The sequence below is a fragment of the Malus domestica genome, chromosome 12 (genome assembly GCF_042453785.1).
Source record: "Malus domestica chromosome 12, GDT2T_hap1".
In the NCBI taxonomy this organism is placed as follows: domain Eukaryota; kingdom Viridiplantae; phylum Streptophyta; class Magnoliopsida; order Rosales; family Rosaceae; genus Malus; species Malus domestica.
Window position 1 is genome coordinate 17,102,847 of NC_091672.1, and position 18,463 is coordinate 17,121,309.

Below are 18,463 nucleotides of genomic sequence, written 5' to 3' on the forward strand. Positions count from 1 at the left end.
TGGCATTAGCAATGATAAAGGATAAAATTCGGATTTAAGCACTCGATTCAATACAGAATATGATTACAATGAAGAAGCATAATAAACCTTATAACCCTTCATGCTATGAGAGTTTCAGCTAAGTCGAATTAGAAACAAGAGCATGCCCATTTCAACATACAAGTAAAAACAGCTAAGGGAAGTAAACAGGCCAGTTGAAATAGTAGGACTCCCTGTGGTCCCTGTCCATGTACTCGTTCCACTGCAACAGCAACAAAAAAAAAAAACATCCCTTAAATTACAGGGCTCCAAGATTTTCAAAACCCACAAAATTACCAGTTGGGTTTCATAAAAATCGGTAGAAAGCTTCAAAATTTCAGCTTGTTTTTCAACATTTGGGACACAACCAACCAAACATACCTTAAATTTGTAGGGCTCCCCTTTCTTCATGGCCTTCTTCCAGTGGTACTGCTCAAACAGCATTGCTTTGTCATGCCAACTGCAACCATTTTTTCAAAATTGGGAAAAAAATAAATTCAGAAATTCAATAAACACAAAATTACAACCAAATCACAAACTGGATAATCGTCAAAACTCAAAAAATGGTGACATACTTGAACTGATTGGAGAGCTGCCACATGTAGGGATTGACCCAGGTGAGGGCTGAGAAGGCGGCGGACCCGATCCATATGTTCACAAATCGTTCCGGGTCGGCGTGTGGGACCCCCGGGTCGCCTCTGTATGCGTTTCCGAAGTACTTCTCCATTTCTCAGTCTCTCTGTTGCTCTCTGCGCTCTCTTATCCTCCACCTCCGATGAACACAATGAGCAGAAATATATATCCTCGAGTTTTGATATTTGGGCCTTGACGGGTATAACAGGCCCGTACAAATCCCGAGCCCAAAACCCAAATATGGGCCCATCTAATCTGTACTAAGAATTAAAGAGGGGAGTTAGGATTTTGATTACGGACTCACGAGTCATGACCAAAAGTTCTACGGTACTTAAGAATACAGAATATTTCGGACTTCTGACCTGTAAGATTTTAGTTTGAGAAATTTGGAGAAGTAACCATATTTTAGATTCTATATAGAATTATAGCCATCATTTTAATTTTATGATAATTCTAACCAAAACTTGATGTAAAAGTAATAATATACCCTTAATGACAAGAAATTCCCCATTGCTCTAACCATGAAAAAACAACAATTAGTTGAGATCTTGAAGCATAAAAGAGGTAGCCTCTTGAATACTACCGAGTACCCCTACTCTCGAACCTATAGATATTCAAATGTAATCTGAGAACGTGAAAATTGAAGATAACCCCGTAAACTAAACATAAAAATTAATCAAAAACTGAATCTTCGAAGCAAAATTTGAATCTAAAAATAGAGGAGCAAAAACCCTTTTAAACTAAAATCTGTGTGACGTTTTTCTGCTAAACTGGTGATTGAAAATATAAAAGCCAATAATGTAATAAATCCCGAATGATATAAAAGCCAATAATGTAATAAATTCTGAAGAAAAACATCCACATCATGCGCTAGAATGGAGTCTAATTGGATTCCTGCAAGTTTGGCGATTGTGGTATGTCCCACCACAACGACTACACTTTTTCACTATCCTTTCCTCCTCTGAGATGGGATTTTGTTTGTCTTGCGTCTTCCAAATACAACTTGCCTAATTGGAGGTAACACAACTTTATTTTGCACCTCTTCCGGCACACTCCATCCACTCTTGTTTCCAATAGGCCAAATGGGCTCCTTGTACGCTAGCACAATTGCATTGGCTGTGTAGAATTTGGAGCACATATTGTACACTGATGTGTTGCGAATTCGACATGCAGCAGTTGCATGGACACATGGAAGTTGGTCGAGATCAAACCTTCTACATGTGCATGTCTTGGCATTTAGGTCAACTATATGATATAAGTTTGTCTCATTTACTTGCATTGCATAGTGATTAATGGAAGATACCTGTATAGTTGTCAACCATGTGAAGAAAAAAAATTATAAAATGCACACACAATACCTTGAAGAAACACCAAAACAGAGAATATGTCTAACTCAAAACTCACATCTATTGAAGTCTCACTAATCTGGGCATTGTCTTGAAGAACTTGACTTGGTTGTTCATCACCCAAAATGTCCTCATTCTCTTGAATTGCCACTGTTGGTGATGGGGAACTGCATGCAATTGGGTGTTCATCTTCAGGTTCGTTTAGAGGATATGTTGTGACATATAACGGAATCTTATCGGTTTTGCAGAAAGACTTTCACATGCCCAACTAGTCACATCGTCATTGTCAATAATCTCCATCATATTTTGCATCCCTAAGTTGCATTGATAATATACTGAGATTCTAAATTCACTCGGACTAACACGAAGACATTTATATATTCCATGTATAAGATCTTGATGAGTAACTTTGGTTGACACTACCATTGCTTTCGCTTGATCATCTGTGTATTGGCTATCAACCCTCCTCCATCCGTAGTGGACCACGGTCACAAATTGAGTCATATTCTGAATGAAAAAAAAGATTAATTAGCGCGTCTAACTAACCTACAAATATATTAAAATTAGGAAAAAGTTTCAGAGAAAAATTAATTAGCACATACTAACCTGCTTATGCAAAATGCCAAAGAAACATTGATATGGTTGCTTTATTGGAGCTTTTAATTCTTAAATCAACTTGTTGATTTGTCGAAGGATTCATAATATATTCACTTGCATTGGAACATGAAAATCATTAAAGTTTTGACTAAAATCATGATATGAAATATCAAGAAGTTGATTTAGGAATGGGAATCTACAATTGACCAACCATACCATTGTTTCTTGGACAATTTAAAAAGGCTGATGCGTCTTGCTGCCTTTTTTTTTTGGTCAAAACATCCCTGCTGCTTAATTATGCAAAATCGGCAAAGAGTGCTCTTCTGGTTTAAGGTGAGAAACCAGAAGGTTGCGAAATAGTTTAAAGAAGGTTTTGTTTTTGTTGTGAGAAACCCTAATATTAAGGGTTTATTAGTACTTTTACATCAAGTTTTGGTTAGAATTATCATAAAACTTAGATGGTGGCTATAATTCTATATAGGATCTAAAATATGGTTACTTTTCAAAATTTCCCCCTTTAGTTTTTGTGTGTTTAAATAAAAATCTAATAGTTTAAATGTTTGGAATATCATATAATCTAGACCACCGTAAAAAATCTCTACTCTTTACCTAGTTTACTATAATGGGCCACTTGAAAGGTTACAAATCGAAAATCTGATGTGCAGATCTTTCGAATTGAATTACTACAGTTATTGACTCTACGGTTGAACTTTGAACAAGGGTTGACTTTTGTAATTGACGTGTACAACCTAGAATTATGTGTTTTATCACTAGAATTCTTAGAGGGGACTTGTGATTTGTTTAGGCGACGATTGTACTTGAGCGCCTCAATCATTGTGCTAGGGCGTTGTAGCGCGAACTCTAACTTTAATATCTGTGTTATTGGTTATTACTCTAAAAATTCTCATGCTGGTATATTTAGTGGATATGGCATGGATTTACAAAATGTGTTTTTTTTTTATTAATTATTGCTTTTATATTCAATCATTGTTCTATTTCTATGAAATGTGGTTTGCTATACATATTTGAAATGTTTGTGAAATGTGAGGGTTAGTAGAACTCGTATCATGTCTAGTTCCATTAAGCTATTGTGAACTAGGTTCCTAGAATTCTACTTGGTTATGTTGAGTGGTCACAAATAGTGTTCTGCTTGGAGCAAGCGTAGTAATATCATTAAAAAAATATAATAATAAATCACCCTAACCCGCTCAGCAGAAGGCCCATCCATATTCCAAGCCCACAAAAAGGCCCATATGCGGCCTCCGAGTTTAGTGAAATCTCTATAAAAGTAAACCCAAACCCCCCGTTCTCATCATCGACCTCCCTCGCCTTCTTCTCTCTCTTCGTTTCCCCAAATCTCCTTCCCTTTTGAATTTTGATGCCAATTTTGCTCTAGGGTCTTACCAGAAATTTATCGAATTTCAATTTCTTCTTTTCAAAAATTCATAAATTCCCTCCATATTCCGAACCTTCTTCCCTCTCGCAAACCCTAACCCTACCCAATTTCCCTTCCTTCCTGGAGGGTTTGCGATGTTTCTCAAAATCTGAATTCCAACTCTGTAATTTGGCTTCTGATTCGTGTTCCGGAGTCTTCAATTCGCTGCAAGACTCCGAGAAATGCGTCTCTTTCACTTCAATTTTTGAATATCTTTGAGCTTTGCGTTCTGGGTTTTTTTCTAGGGTTTCTGAGTGTCCGGCTCGATTTTTATTTCCCCCTTTATATGTTTCTGTTTGACTGCCGAGAAAACGAGGGAAAAGGAGGGGAAATTCGTGGGTTCTTGCCGGAATGCGCTCACGGGTCGATTAATATGAGAGTTGAAGAAAAAGCTGAGTGATATGAGGGTTTGAATATGAGCCATGGAGATGCGGACAGTAGCAGCAGAGTGAATCAACCCGGTAGTGATGTGCCGAGGAGAGCAGCAGGAGGAGGAGCCGATGAGTTTGGCCGGGCAGTGTCGAAAGTTGCGGTGGCGCAGATATGCGAGAGCGTTGGGTTTCAGAGCTTCAAAGAGTCTGCGATGGACGCCATGGCCGACATTGCCATCCGATACCTCCGTGACTTAGGGAAGATGTCGAGTTTTTACGCCAATTTGGCGGGCAGAACCGAGTCCAATGTGTTTGATATTATTAGGGCGCTGGAGGATTTGGAGTCATCGCAAGGGTTTTTGGGTGCGGCGGAGGTGGGTCATTGTCTTGCAGAGTCCGGGATTGTAAGAGGCATTGTGGAGTATGTAGGTTCGGCTGAGGAGATCCCGTTTGCACAGCCGTTGCCTCGGTTTCCAGTGATCAAGCAACGAAAATTGATCCCGAATTTTGAGCAGATTGGGGAGGCACCGCCGAGTAAGCATTTGCCCAATTGGTTGCCGGCTTTCCCTGATCCACACACTTACATTCAAACACCAATGTGGAATGAGAGGAAGACTGATCCTCGAGAAGATAAGATGGAGCAGGCTCGGCAGAGGAGGAAGGCCGAGAGGTCTCTGTTGAGTCTGCAGCAGAGGTTATTGTGCAATGGAGAGGCTTCTAGTTCAGGAGGAGCCTCTGCAGCAGTGGCATTGGCTGGTGGCAACGGCGTTAATGATGGAAGGGGATTGTTATTATTACAGGGGAATGAGACTGATCAAAGTAATCCATTCCTTGAACCGCCAATCCAGCCGGGGGAGAAAGAAGTATCAGTATCCCAAGTGGTTTTGCCATCCCAGTTTTCGGATGAAATGGCAAAAGGGAACAACAATGATGGTTCTTCCCTTTTGGATGCGTTTGCGCCCGCCATTGAAGCAGTGAAAAGCGGAGCATGGATGGATGGAGAGGACGAAAGGAGGCAGCTTCTTCCTGAAAGCAGACCCGCAGTGAATTTCAAGTTGAGAAGCGGGAAGAAGTTTTTGGGGCAATCGTTGGATCTGAGCCTGCAAAAGAAGGGTTCCGGAAGACCGGCATATTGGTTCGGGCGAGAGGAGGAGAGGGACGACAAGAAGAGGAGAGCAGAGTTTATTCTGAGACAGTCGATGGAAAACCCACAGGAACTCACTCAGTTGTAGATTAATTTGACTGACTGGTTTTCTAGGGATTTTAGAAGTGGGGCTTTTGTGTACTTGGTTGGTTGTTCTACGAGTAGAGTCTAGCTGTTAGTAGTCCCACTCTCACATATTTTTTTGTTAGAGGTAATGTAAATGTATTTTTTTGTTTCCTTTCAATTTCCATGCTTTCTTGTGAACCAATTTTTCTGGGGTTTTTTCACCATCATTTGGTATTTGTATTGACACATTGAATTCTAATATTGAGTTGATCATATAGCAGCAAATCATGTGCTCCTCCATGATCTTCAACTTTTATTTCCTTTTTGGGTAGTCATTTAAAGTAGAGAAAAATGGAAAGCGGTTTTCCCACTTCTTTTCTCGCCATGCAAGTATAAGGATAAATTGAGACGAGCAAATCTCATTGGAATTATAATTAGAAAGCTGGAAAATCTCCAAGTGGAAAATCTCATTGGCAACGAGAAAGTCGGCAGGTATCTGTCTTTGGTAGGGGGGCTACAGATGTTAAGAGAAAATACAAGAGCACAGTCCGAGACAAGTATGAAATGTAAAGCAACATATGCCAACTGATCTGCCAAATGCTGCCATTCTACCCTTTTAAAGGCCAAGAAAGAAACTGAAATCGGTCCCAGTTCGCTTGATTGAAAAAACCTCAGTGTTTGAACTTCAAATCCATCTCCACAGGTAACACTCTGGCACGATGGTTGAAAATCATAAAGTCAAGGTTGTCTGGTAGAGAAACAATCCTGCACTCCAAAAATAAACGAATGTCAAATATCTGATCAAACATCTTGCATATACCAATTCCAATGTCAAATTAGCTATCACTCCACAACTCTGAATTTCCAGTGCTGAAACCGTGGAATAAATAGCAACTGACATATTTCATTCACACAGTTTCTCTTGCAAAGTTTATGCCTAAAAAGCGCAGACATAGCTGGTTCTTTCCTTGTTGAAGAGTACGCATTTGTTATCCACCCATCTCTATGAATATGCATCAAGGATTAGCCCTCAGTCTTACTGATGCATTAAAAGTTACTTATGCAAGGAAAAATGAACTTGATAACTGATGGGAGACAAATTAAGGTCAACCACATCTTCGAGTAACCTTAAAGTATCTGGCCATGCAAAGAGGGTTACAATATATTTCCCAATTACTAAACAAACCCAGATAGTTTACAAGTGAAGTCCAATATCAGGCTCATTCGTAGGTTGCCTTTAACTATTATCTTTTATAAGAGATAGTTGCCCAAAATTATTAAGGGCAGCTTCTATATGCATTACGTAAATTGATGGTCATCTTATATTAAAAAAAGTCAAAAGCTATATTGCACTCGCCCTTTTTTTGTCTCTAAACTCAAGATTTTAATCCCTACGTTTTGTATCTCTTTACAAACTTCCCTCCCTTTATCCCACTACTCTCACATCCCAATTTTATCTCGATAATAAGTTTTTTGTTATGTGGTCGACCTTTTTTTCAGATAACTCCCATTTGCATATTTGCAACATGTTTCACCAATAACAACAGGGAGCATGTCAGTGCATTCCCATTTGAATAGCATTCAACTTCTCAGTTAACTAAGAATGTGAAACTATCTACTGCATCGCCAAAAAACTGCAGAATATTCTCTCTTACTTTACAATAAATTTACAGAAAGAAAGTTCCGTTTTCAATCTGTAAGGGAGCATTGCTCCACAATCTTCAGAAGGACATGGGAACAACAGCTAATAACCTTATCCATAAGCCCCACTACAAGGAGATATACAAATTCCGCTCTTAGCCTATGTTGGGTTTATCGATAATCAAGAAAGCAAAGAACTACTCTCTGCGCTTGAAGAAATGGATGTCAACCTCCAAATCTGTCCAAGTTGGTGGAAGAAGATAATACTCGGACAAAATTTGGAGTTGGCATCCATTTCTTCAATCAACACACATTCTCTTTATTTCAATCCAATCGGCCTTTATCTTTCCATTATCCTATTATTAGTGAAAATATAAAAGAAAAGGATTTAACTCCAGGGTTTTCTTCTCAAAGTCTATCTTCCAATTAAATTAAGATTTAATAAAGTTCCCAAAGTATTAACATATTCTCTTTATTTCAACTTAACCAAGCACAAGGGAATATTCAAAGTTCCCGTTTTTTACTTTATGGTCTCTATTTTCTCAATCTGACTATAATCAAACCAGTGTATTAAAAGCGTGAGGCGTGGGCGAGGCGCCCGAGGGATAGCCCGGCCTAGGCTTGACGCGTGACGCGAAGGCCTCATAGGACCTAAATTTTTTAATACATACACTGAGCGTACACATATATTATATTAAAAAAAAAAGAAGATTATTAACCAATAATCACTCTAAGCACACGAATATATTATAAATATATATACACACATATATAGACACATTATATTATATATATATATATATATATATATAATAAAAGATGAAAAGCGTAATCAGCACACATATAACAATGCACGCAGATAACACACACATCCATTATATAAAAAATAAAAATCAGAATAAAAAGGCAGAGAGACGATAATGCAAGGAAGAGGTATGAGGCAGTTAAAACCCTACCCAAAATTTGGGTTTGGGAGTTTAAAAAAAAAAAAAAAAAAACCTGAGGTGCGCCTTTGGCTGCCTAGGCGGCTCCAGCGAAGCCTTACTCCCACTCCCTCAAAACAGAGGCGGCAACCCTGAAGCCCAGCCTCAGAGGGCACCTAAGCGCACCCTGAGGCAAGCCTTTTAAAACATTGAATCAAACATAAAATTTGAAATTGTTGACGTCTTCTTTCGATCCAATCCTTGCCAAATCACAAATTCGCAAACATGATATTCTAGACCGTATTATATGCAAAGTGCATAAGCATAACACAATGATTACAGTTTACTTCAACTTTCAATTCAATCGAAAATAAGTCCAATCACACCCTGAACTCAAATCTAAGTCAGATGTTGAACAGAATAAAACGCATAAACATACCGATTCTCTTCAGAATGGGGATGAATCGAAAGAAATGTGCCCGGGACAGTAAGTGCCGCCCACATACAGAACACTAACCCTAGAAGCAATTCAGCCACCACCTGTATCCCCAACAAACCCTTTTAGACAAATAAGCACCTAAAACACAATCAGAACAATTTTCAGAATTTGTTTTTGCTAAATCTTACAGTCAATGGAGGTCCTGGAAACTCTTCCTCCATAATCTTCAACAATCCTCTGTCTGCAATCAAATCAATCAAACAGTCCAATTTCAATCACACAAAACCCCTAAAAAAATTTACTCAACTACTGCAAATCGATCTTTAAATACATATACACACACACACACACACACATATAGATATATAGATATACAGAAGGTTAGGGCTTACATTGAACGGTTGAATAAGCGGCATGAGAGAGAATTACAACGCCCAAGATGCCAACAACGAAGCCCAAACTCATCGCCATTCTGGCTGCGATCTCGAGCAGGCTAGAACTCCGGTATCGGCCCTAAACGACGTCGTTAACGATGCAAGCACGAATTGTCGTTTGGCTTTTCTTCTCCAGTCCACACTGAGAGCTTCTTCCCCGTTTTGCTTCGCTTTGTAGAAGCTGCGAATTAATACTTGGGAAACTACATGCCGTCTTATGAATCAGTTCTTACTACGAACCGTTTCATTCTTTACGACACGTCGTTGATCTCTTTTCATGCAACCGTCTCTCCCCCAACTAGGGCCGGGCCGGGCCCAATTTTGAAGGGACCGGATTGGACTCGAGTTTAAAAGAGACGGGCCTGGCCGGGTCCAAGGGTCCATTGGGTTTTTTTTTTTTTTTTTGTGAAAAAAAAACTTAAAATTTGCACAAATTCACCACTAGTGCAATATGCAGATTTTACAACTTGCATAAATTACATCCCTGCACAGATTCACATCCAATCCAAACATTACAAAGAACACCCTGTCTAGTGCAGTAACCTTTTTTTCATATGAACATGATTGGGCCTGTAATTCCCTATAAGAGTTACAAAATGAGGTACAAACACAGAAAACAGGATAAATTATCTAATTCCACTATAGATTCACAATCGCACTCTTCAATCTATCATTAAGGTTCTATTGTATGATGAATCCCTTGTCTTCTAGGACAAAATAAGAGGAGAAGTCTACTTATCCTAGTGTATTAAACAAGGAAAACATTGGTAAAGCGTTTGCAGTACTTAAACTCCTATTGCATTTACCAACAAAAAAAAGAATCCTATTGCATAATTGCAAGACAATGGAGAATGCCATTATAAATTGTTGCCCACAGGCACTCAAGGGAATTTACATAATGGAAGTGCAAAGTGCTAACATAAGGCAGTAACCATAGTGATCTAGCTCCTTTCCCTATCTTGTAGTAGTAATTATATTGCTTCTTTCCAAGTAAAAGAAGCACTTTCCAAGTAAAAGAAGCAAGTAGCTCTTAAATACAAGTTGTTTTTTCACCTTGGAAAATTTCCATATAGGAGCTAATCATGTAAAAGCATGAACCACAAGAAACTATTCCCCACCCCAAGAACAAATTTCATTGTTTCAATTTCACAATTAACTTAAGTAAAACAAATGCTTCTAGCAACCTTTTTGCTTTAGTTAAACCCTGTGCATCATATAAAGGATGATATCATGAACAAAACACCACCTTCTGTTAAGTAATTGTAAATAGAAACTACAAAATACATAGAACGAATACGCGGAGTTGTTTGAAAAATAACCAAAATCATAAACCGTAATTGTGAATCAGACAATATCAACAAACCACAATTTCATCTATTATCCATGTACTATAACAATGACACTAGTTTAACAATAATTCCTCCGCAATTCAATACAACAAACAATACTAGGGGAAAACATTCAAACTAAACTCTAACAAATGATAATGCGATTACCTACGAATGATCATTTGCAATGACTTAAATCACAAAATGTAAATTAACGAAAACATTACTTGCAAATATTTAAAGCTTTAGAGACAGAGGAATGTGAAGCTCAACTTGATATTAGCTCTTGACCTGCATCGATTATAGCCATTTGCCCCTCCTTCCCATAACCCCAACACCCACGAAAATGAATACCCAATACCCAATTGGAGGGCAAATGAACCCAGTAAAATCAACACCCACGAAAATTCTCGATATTCATCAATCTACAAATTCTAATTTAAAAACCCTACAATCACTACACCAGAAATTCACATTAATAACAAAACCCTAATTCAAAATTACCTAAATTTTAGAGGGATGATGGCTGGTAGCAGTGTTCTCGACGACAGTGATGGGGTGATGGTGGTTGCGAATGCGATGGTGTTGTCGAAGAGGAGAGAATTGAGCCAACGTGGTTCTAGGACCTAGGTTCTCTAGGATGTCATCGAGAATGATGGCTAGATGGGTGGTGTCGTTGGTCGTGACGGTGGTGATGGGCTGGGTTCTCTAGGATGTCGTCGAAGTCGAGGGAGTGACGGATGGTGGAAAGGTGGGAGTGAGACTGATTCTAGAAACCTGGACTTGGGATGACTAGGGTAGAAAGTTTAGAAACTAACTGTTCAGATTGGATGATAGGTTATCATTCAATCTCGACCGTTCATTATAATTAGAAATGGGTTGGTCCGGGCCTCGTTTTTCTAGGGTTTAGGACTCGGCCCGCCCCGTAAATGGCATGGGCCCACTCCGCCCCGCCCCGCCCCGTTTATTTTCTAAAACATTTGCAACCGGCCCGTACCCACCCCGACCTACGATTCCTTTACCCGTTTACCCACCCTACCCCCAACTCTCCCAAATTCTCAGGTTCTTTCCATAACGTCACTGCTTCTTTCCCACATCCTCAGGCATTTCTCCCAAACGTCACTGTTTCAGTGTATCTCAGAGCAAATTTCCTTGCCATTAATTTAGCATTTAAGTGTAAGGTAATTTACTCAAAACTCTAATCCACCAGCTAAATTTCACTTCTTTTTTTTGTTTAATGTGATTAATTTTCAATTTTTTCAATTGGATTTTGCTGTTTTAGGCCAATGGAGGATGATTGAGTTCCTTGCCTCACTTGTAGACTCTGAGAAAATTTCCAAAGGGAGGAACTTGCTGCAAAAGTGGAACAATAGAGATTCCAATCCAATGCGATATTAACAATTAAGTATTTACACCAATCCGGGGCTAGAGTTGTTCTTGCTACAGTGTTGTTGTGAATATACATTTAAGAACGGAAAAAACAGAACAAATTTGAGAAATCGAAAACAAAATAACCAAGATAAACAACACCAAGAATTAACATGGTTCGGTTATATGTGCCTCTTCCACGGGGCAACTACAACAACAATCTTTTATAGCATATCAATAACGAGTACAACGGATAATCTACCCAAGCCTCTAGGATTAAGACTTCACGAAAACCTGAAAGAACAAGAGTAAGAAATATACTCTTATCTCTTTTTTTTTTCCTCTTGCACACACTTAGCTCTTCTCTCACTCTATGTCCTTGAGTGGTATACAAATTATTGCTTTGCTCCAAATTCAAAACTAGTACAATAGCCCCTTTATATAAACATAATAAAAGTCTTCTTCAATAAGGATTACTAATTGTAAATGGAATCTAGTTATAAATCTTTCTCCAATTGAGAAACTAATCCCAATTAGGAAAACAACTTAAATTGGGCAAGCAATTTAAACGAGGTAAACAATTTAAATTTGATAAATAAACTTCAGTTGGGTAAACAACTCAAACTTTAATTGGGTAAACAACCTTAATTGGGAAAACAACTCCAACTGGGAAAACCATTCCAATTGGAAAACCAACTCCAATTGGGAAAACCACACCAATTGAGAAACAACTTCAATTGGGAAAACAATTTAATCCTCTAAGACTATATTTCCCAATAGCCTTAGGACAACTCATTATGGGCTGTAAAAACCCAACAATCTCCCTTACAGACCATGAGCAAGGTATACCAAAATAGGATTGCTCATTTTAATCAAACTTCTCATAATCAGGCTTCCCCTGATTGAATTACTCATGACCAGACTCCCTTTAATCAAACTATTCATAACCAGGCTTATTCTAATTGAACTACTCATAACCAAACTCCCCAGGTTGAACTATTTGTAACCAGGGTCATCCTGATTGAAACTACTTATGATCAGACTTTCCTTGATTGAACTTCTCTTGACCAAACTCTTCTTGATCAGACTTCTCATGACTAGGCTTTCTGAATCACAGTATCCATGACCAGACTCCCTTGATGGAACATCTTTTGATTAAATAGTTTAAAGTAGGTAAATAGTTTAAATTGGGTAAATAACTCCAATTAGGATAACTACTCCAATTGGGAAACTAACTCCAATTAGGAAAACCACTCCAATCGAGAAACAATTTCAATTGGAAAACAATTTAATTCTCCAAGACTATATTTCCCAATTGGAGTATGAGAAAACAAATCCTTAGGACAATTCATCACGGGCTGGAAAAACCCGACAAAAACAAATCCTAAATTGTTTGTTGCATAGGCTTTTGCAGGTACATAATGCTTCTTGGTAATGTTAGTTTAAATTTATGAACGACATTTAGGAGATTATGATGTTCGATTACAGCTGACATTGTGTTGTTTTAGCATGATGAGGCTATGCTTCATGACAATTGAACATTTTAATAATTCGTTTATTGCTTAATGGTCTCCACATTTTGAATTTCCTGTCATCTTTTGTTTATTTTTTTGGAAGGGATGTTATAAGAGCACAGGCCAAAAGCCAACAGAAAAACAGAGAGCCCACACAAGGGCAAGCACAGCAAAACAAACAAAGGGCTGTGTGAGGGAGAACAACAGAACAAGGACGCTACCACAAAGGTGAGACGTCGTCCCAACACACACCCAAACCAAAAACCACTTACGGAGGGCAAGGAAGACCATCTTTGTTAAGAATGTGAACCAAAGAAGATGGGGGTCGCCTGACCCAAATGATGCCGCACATCTCCAAATTAGACCTCGACGCCAGATGGTCCGCCGACTAATTGGCCAGTCTTGGAACCCAAGACCAGCGACAGCCCTGAAAAGAATTCCCCAACCATAAAATAGATTCTAGGATGGGGAATACTTCCCAGCTGCCCTGGGCAATATCACCCTTCAAAGACGAGACTACCTCAAGCGAGTCCGATTCAGCAACAATCCACCGAAAACCCAACTCAGCCGCCAACTCACAGCCCTTTAGCATCGCCAAAGCTTCAGCGAACACCACAAACGGAGCACCAATAGACCACTTGTGGGCCGCAACAAAAAGCCCATTATGATCCCTCAGCACCGCAGCCAACCTAGCCATACCATCAAACTGACACCAGCTAGCATCAACATTAACTTTAATGAAGGGAGCAGATGGGGGGGGACCAACGAGGATCTAGAATGGGGGAAGGTCGGGATCGGGACAAAGGAACCTGCACCTCCAAAAAAGAACCCAAGGAGAAAGAGATAGAATGCAGCACCTGGGAGGGAGCTAAGGCCGAAGCCTTAAAGATAAAATTACATCTAACCTTCCAAATGTACCAGCAAGAGAAAGCAATGACAGAGAGAAGCCTCGATCGGTCCTGAAGATTAGGAGTATGGTTGATCAAAACACTGAGCCAGTGATGATAAGAAGACACACCTTCACCAACCCTCCGAAGACCAAGCGGACCACCATACCAAATTGGCTCAACCCAAGGACACCTCAGCAGCAAATGAAGCACTGATTCCTCCTGAGTCTTACAAATAGGACACATGGGAGATGAAGCAGACCTGCGCTTAAACAAACCCCCCACAGTGGCCAAAGCCTCACTAACAGCTCGCCATAAAAAATGACGAATTTTCGGCGGGGCTTTAGCATGCCAAATAGCTTTCCAAAACGAGGTCCCCAAAGTACTTGTGACGACAGAAGCAGGAGCCCTCGTCAACTCCCATGAGGAATGGATCCAGTGATAACCCGACCGGACCGAATAATTACCCAACCTACTCGACGTCCAGATCAATCGGTCCCGGCGAGAACAATTCCCCAAAGGAATATCATAAATAGCTTTTAGTTCCACCTCAGAAATGAACGGACGTAAAAATTCAATGTCCCACGACTTGGTACTCGGGCAGATAAGGGAGGAGACCTTGGTATTCAAAGTGACAGAAGTGGGAGAACTGGGAATAGGATGCCCAAGAGGAAGAGAGGGTAGCCATCTATCAACCCAAAGCCGAGTATCCTTGCCATTCAGAATCTGCCAGTGAGCTCCATTTTTCAGAATGTCACGACCCACGGGAAGGCTAGCCCAAGCCCAAAAGGCACGACTTCCTAACTTCGCATCCAAGAAGGAAGAGTGAAGGAAGTACCGTGCCTTTAGCGTCTGAGCCCATAACGAATTAGGATTAAGAATCAAACACCAGCATTGTTTGACTAACAACGCATCATTGAAGTCCTGGAAATTCCGAAATCCCAAACCCCCTTCATATTTAGGCCGACCCAGAGTATCCCAATTCACCCAATGAATCCTCCTATGCCCACCACAGTCACCCCACAAAAAGCCCGCGGACATAGAGTCTAGGTCTTTGCAAACAGCAACCGGGAATTTAAATAAATTCATATGGTAGGTAGGAATAGCTTGAACAACAGCCTTCAGTAAAACTTCCTTCCCTGCAAAAGAGAGAGCAGATTGCTTCCAGCCCTGAATCTTTCCCAACACTCCCCCTTTCACAAAAGCAAGGCTACTACGCTTAGATCTTCCTCAAATGGCAGGCAGCCCAAGGTACACCCCCGGGTCGGACACCGACGGCATACCTAATAAGGAGCCAAGCTGCGACCTCACCTGAGCTGGAGTGTTCCGACCAAAGTACACACTAGACTTTTGAAGATTCATCATCTGACCCGAGGCCAAACAATACTGGTTGAGGATATGCATAATATTTTCACCATTTCTCTGAGTCGCCTGAAGGCAGATTAAAGTATCATCCGCGAAAAACAGGTGCGAAATACAAGGACCACGAGGATTCATGTGGATACCGTTAAGCCGCATATCGTCTACTCCCCTCTGAATCATACGGGAAAGAACATCACTAACCATAAGAAACAAATACGGAGAGAGAGGGTCTCCTTGACGGATTCCACGAGAGGGAGAAAACCATTTCCCAGGCTGACCATTCAGTAAGATCGCAAACTTCACCGTACGCACACAGTTCATGACCAAATTGGTCCAGTCACGACTAAAACCGAGTTTCAACAAAACCGCTTCCAAGAAGTCCCATTCAACTCGGTCATACGCCTTTTGCATGTCCAATTTAACACACATCTCAAACTTCTGCTTAGTTTTCCTCAGCTTCAAGAAATGGAACAATTCATGAGCAAGCCCAAGGTTCTCCTGAATTTGCCTATCCGCAATAAAAACGTTCTGCATAGGTGAGATTAACAGAGGCAGCAAAGGTTGCAAACGATTTGCCAACACCTTGGAAAGAATCTTAAAAGAGAAATTGCAAAGACTGATAGGACGATATTGGGACACCAGTTCAGGAGTAGGGACTTTAGGAATCAAAACTAAGTACGTAGAGTTAATGCTTCGAGAGTTACCCACACCCTGCATGAAATCCATCACCAAACCATTCACCTCAGCAACAATAATGTCCCAGAAGGAGTGATAAAAAATACCTTGAAACCCGTCCGGTCCCGGAGCCTTCAAACCCCCCATTTGATGAACAGCAGCCTTAATCTCCTCCTCAGAAACAGGCTTGATAAGATCAGCATTCATTAACTCCGAAACCATAGGCTCCAAACAGTTGAGTATATTACCCCAATCCCTACTACCCATGGAAGTATAAAGGGATTGAAAGTGATCATCCACTAAGGTGAAGACCCTCCTACCATCATCCACTCATTGGCCATCCACATCTTTCAACCTAACAATTGAATTAACCCGTCTCCTTTGAAGAGTCGTGCGATGGAAGAAAGCAGTATTGGCGTCACCATCACGTAACCAGTTGACTCTAAACCTCTGCAACCAATATAGTTCCTCCTGTTCACGCAACTGATCAATGCGATTAAAGACGACTTGTATCTCCTCAACATTATCCTCCCAATGAAGCTGAAGCAAATCCAGATGATGCACCAACTCCTCGATTTCCAAACCGCGCTTCTTAAACTTGTTTCGACTCCAAGTGATTAAATGAGATTTACAGATTGAGAGTTTCTGATGCCACGTATCGAGCCACCGCCCCTTACCTAGAGAGCTCCAACACTTTGTCACCAAATCCCTACAATCCTCCTCCTTAGCCCAGAAAGCCTCAAAACGGAATATTCGTTTACCCTTACGCGCAGAGGGCTGGGATTGAACCACGATTGGGCAATGGTCCGAGCCAATCACTGTCTCATGAAGGACTGAAGTATGAGGTCAAAGATTTTGCCAAAGAAAGTTAACAGCCGCCCTGTCTAACCTTTCCTCAACAAGATTACCATACCGCATACCACGCCACGTGAACTTCGGACCAATGAACCCCAGATCCATCAAATTAGCCGCATTCAAGAAATTGTTCAAGTATCCAGGTCTATTGTAAAGAACACGAGCTCCCCCAGATTTCTCATGGTCCCACACAAACTCATTGAAATCCCCACCACAAAGCCAGGGAATATCCGTCGGACCAAAGTAGTTAGTCATCCAATTCCAGAAATCCATCTTTTCTCTTCTGTACGGCGTACCATAAACAAAAGTACAACGCACCCAGGAGCGACAATCCTCCATGCAGAAACACACATCAATAATGTGAGTAGAAGAAAAGAGGATATTAACATTCATCGACTCATGCCACCATAAAATTAATCCCCCTGCTCGACCAATAGGCGAAACATGGAAGCCAAAAGAGTACCCCATATGCCGACGAATACCATCAATCCTATGATCCTTCATTTTCGTCTCAGATAAAAAGATCATAGAGGGTCTATGTTTCCTGATCAGCCCACGAAGGGCCCGAACTACCGGGTCCGACCCTAGACCACGGCAGTTCCAAAGAAGGTAATTCATGGCTGCCTTGCGGCTGTTAGGGGCCAGCCGCCACCGCCACGAGATGAACCATCATGCTGTTGCTCCGTACTAAACCTCTGCTCTATGTCTCCACTTTTCTCCGAAAAAACTCCATGGGCTGGGCTGTTAGAATGAAACTCCAGAAAAGGTTTCTGCACCAATGAGTCCCGCTCCCCCTCCAAGTACCTGGCCTGGACACAAAGATTCCGAAATCGCGTTTTATCTTGTTGCGGAATACCACCATCTCCCTTCTTTATCTTCTTCGTGACAGAGAGAGCCAAGTTTGCATGTTGTAATTCTAGCATTCTCTTCTGTTTGGAACCTTTACGGGGGAGGACTGTCCTTTATGTATAAGAAACCAGTAAAGGTGTCTGAATGACGTGCATCATTGGGTTCTCCATACCCGTTGTTGATTTAAGATGAATCTCGTCTTGGGCTTCCGCGTCCTCCGTCAGACTCGAGCCAGCCGTGGGTCGCCCAGTAACGCCATACGGACCCTCATCCAGGTGAACAAGTCTTACTGATGGGCTCAAATCCAGCGGGATGTGAAAGTCTAGAGTTCTACTAGATTGAGGGCCCAGTAAGCCAGAAGCCCGACCTAACTGACCATTGATCACGTGCAGGTGTTCAGCTAGGGCCCACGGACAAGACCCCTTCTTGAGATCCACGATGTTAGACCCTCCAATCTGTCTCCAGGTCTGCATTTCACTGGGAATGCGAGCCGCTTCAATGTGTGTGGGGCCCTCCGTGCTTGCCACATTAGCTTCACTCGACGGGGTCGCCCTGCATCCCACGCGCTGCCCTCCACC

The 18,463-nt window shown here is 41.0% G+C and overlaps 6 protein-coding genes across 6 annotated transcripts; 1 reads left to right on the top strand and 5 right to left on the bottom strand.

Annotated features, from left to right (window-relative positions):
• Positions 1–5: 5 nt before the first annotated feature.
• LOC114820227 (uncharacterized) lies at positions 6–811 on the bottom strand. Its single transcript, XM_029090806.2, has 3 exons — positions 594–811; positions 400–478; positions 6–241 (listed from the first exon to the last, which is right to left on the bottom strand). Exons 1-3 carry the CDS (start codon positions 743–745, stop codon positions 173–175), a joined length of 300 nt encoding a protein of 99 aa, XP_028946639.1. The 5' UTR covers positions 746–811; the 3' UTR covers positions 6–172.
• Positions 812–1,597: 786 nt separating this feature from the next.
• Positions 1,598–2,281, bottom strand: LOC139189840 (uncharacterized). Its single transcript, XM_070809078.1, has 3 exons — positions 2,274–2,281; positions 2,056–2,164; positions 1,598–1,954 (listed from the first exon to the last, which is right to left on the bottom strand). Exons 1-3 carry the CDS (start codon positions 2,279–2,281, stop codon positions 1,598–1,600), a joined length of 474 nt encoding a protein of 157 aa, XP_070665179.1.
• Positions 2,282–3,911: 1,630 nt separating this feature from the next.
• On the top strand, positions 3,912–5,899 carry LOC103413694 (transcription initiation factor TFIID subunit 8-like). The gene has a single exon (XM_008352137.4). The coding sequence runs from the start codon at positions 4,445–4,447 to the stop codon at positions 5,630–5,632; it is 1,188 nt and encodes a 395-aa protein (XP_008350359.2). The 5' UTR covers positions 3,912–4,444; the 3' UTR covers positions 5,633–5,899.
• A 114-nt stretch (positions 5,900–6,013) lies between these two features.
• On the bottom strand, positions 6,014–9,246 carry LOC103450033 (membrane magnesium transporter-like). Its single transcript, XM_008389346.4, has 4 exons — positions 9,006–9,246; positions 8,802–8,854; positions 8,614–8,714; positions 6,014–6,375 (listed from the first exon to the last, which is right to left on the bottom strand). Exons 1-4 carry the CDS (start codon positions 9,082–9,084, stop codon positions 6,282–6,284), a joined length of 327 nt encoding a protein of 108 aa, XP_008387568.1. The 5' UTR covers positions 9,085–9,246; the 3' UTR covers positions 6,014–6,281.
• Positions 9,247–13,645: 4,399 nt separating this feature from the next.
• On the bottom strand, positions 13,646–16,448 carry LOC114819992 (uncharacterized). The gene is made up of 3 exons (XM_029089827.1): positions 15,428–16,448; positions 14,163–15,283; positions 13,646–13,963 (listed from the first exon to the last, which is right to left on the bottom strand). Exons 1-3 carry the CDS (start codon positions 16,446–16,448, stop codon positions 13,646–13,648), a joined length of 2,460 nt encoding a protein of 819 aa, XP_028945660.1.
• Positions 16,449–16,511: 63 nt separating this feature from the next.
• LOC139189841 (uncharacterized) lies at positions 16,512–17,654 on the bottom strand. The gene is made up of 2 exons (XM_070809079.1): positions 17,102–17,654; positions 16,512–17,014 (listed from the first exon to the last, which is right to left on the bottom strand). The coding sequence occupies exons 1-2, from the start codon at positions 17,652–17,654 to the stop codon at positions 16,512–16,514; spliced, it is 1,056 nt and encodes a 351-aa protein (XP_070665180.1).
• Positions 17,655–18,463: the final 809 nt, after the last annotated feature.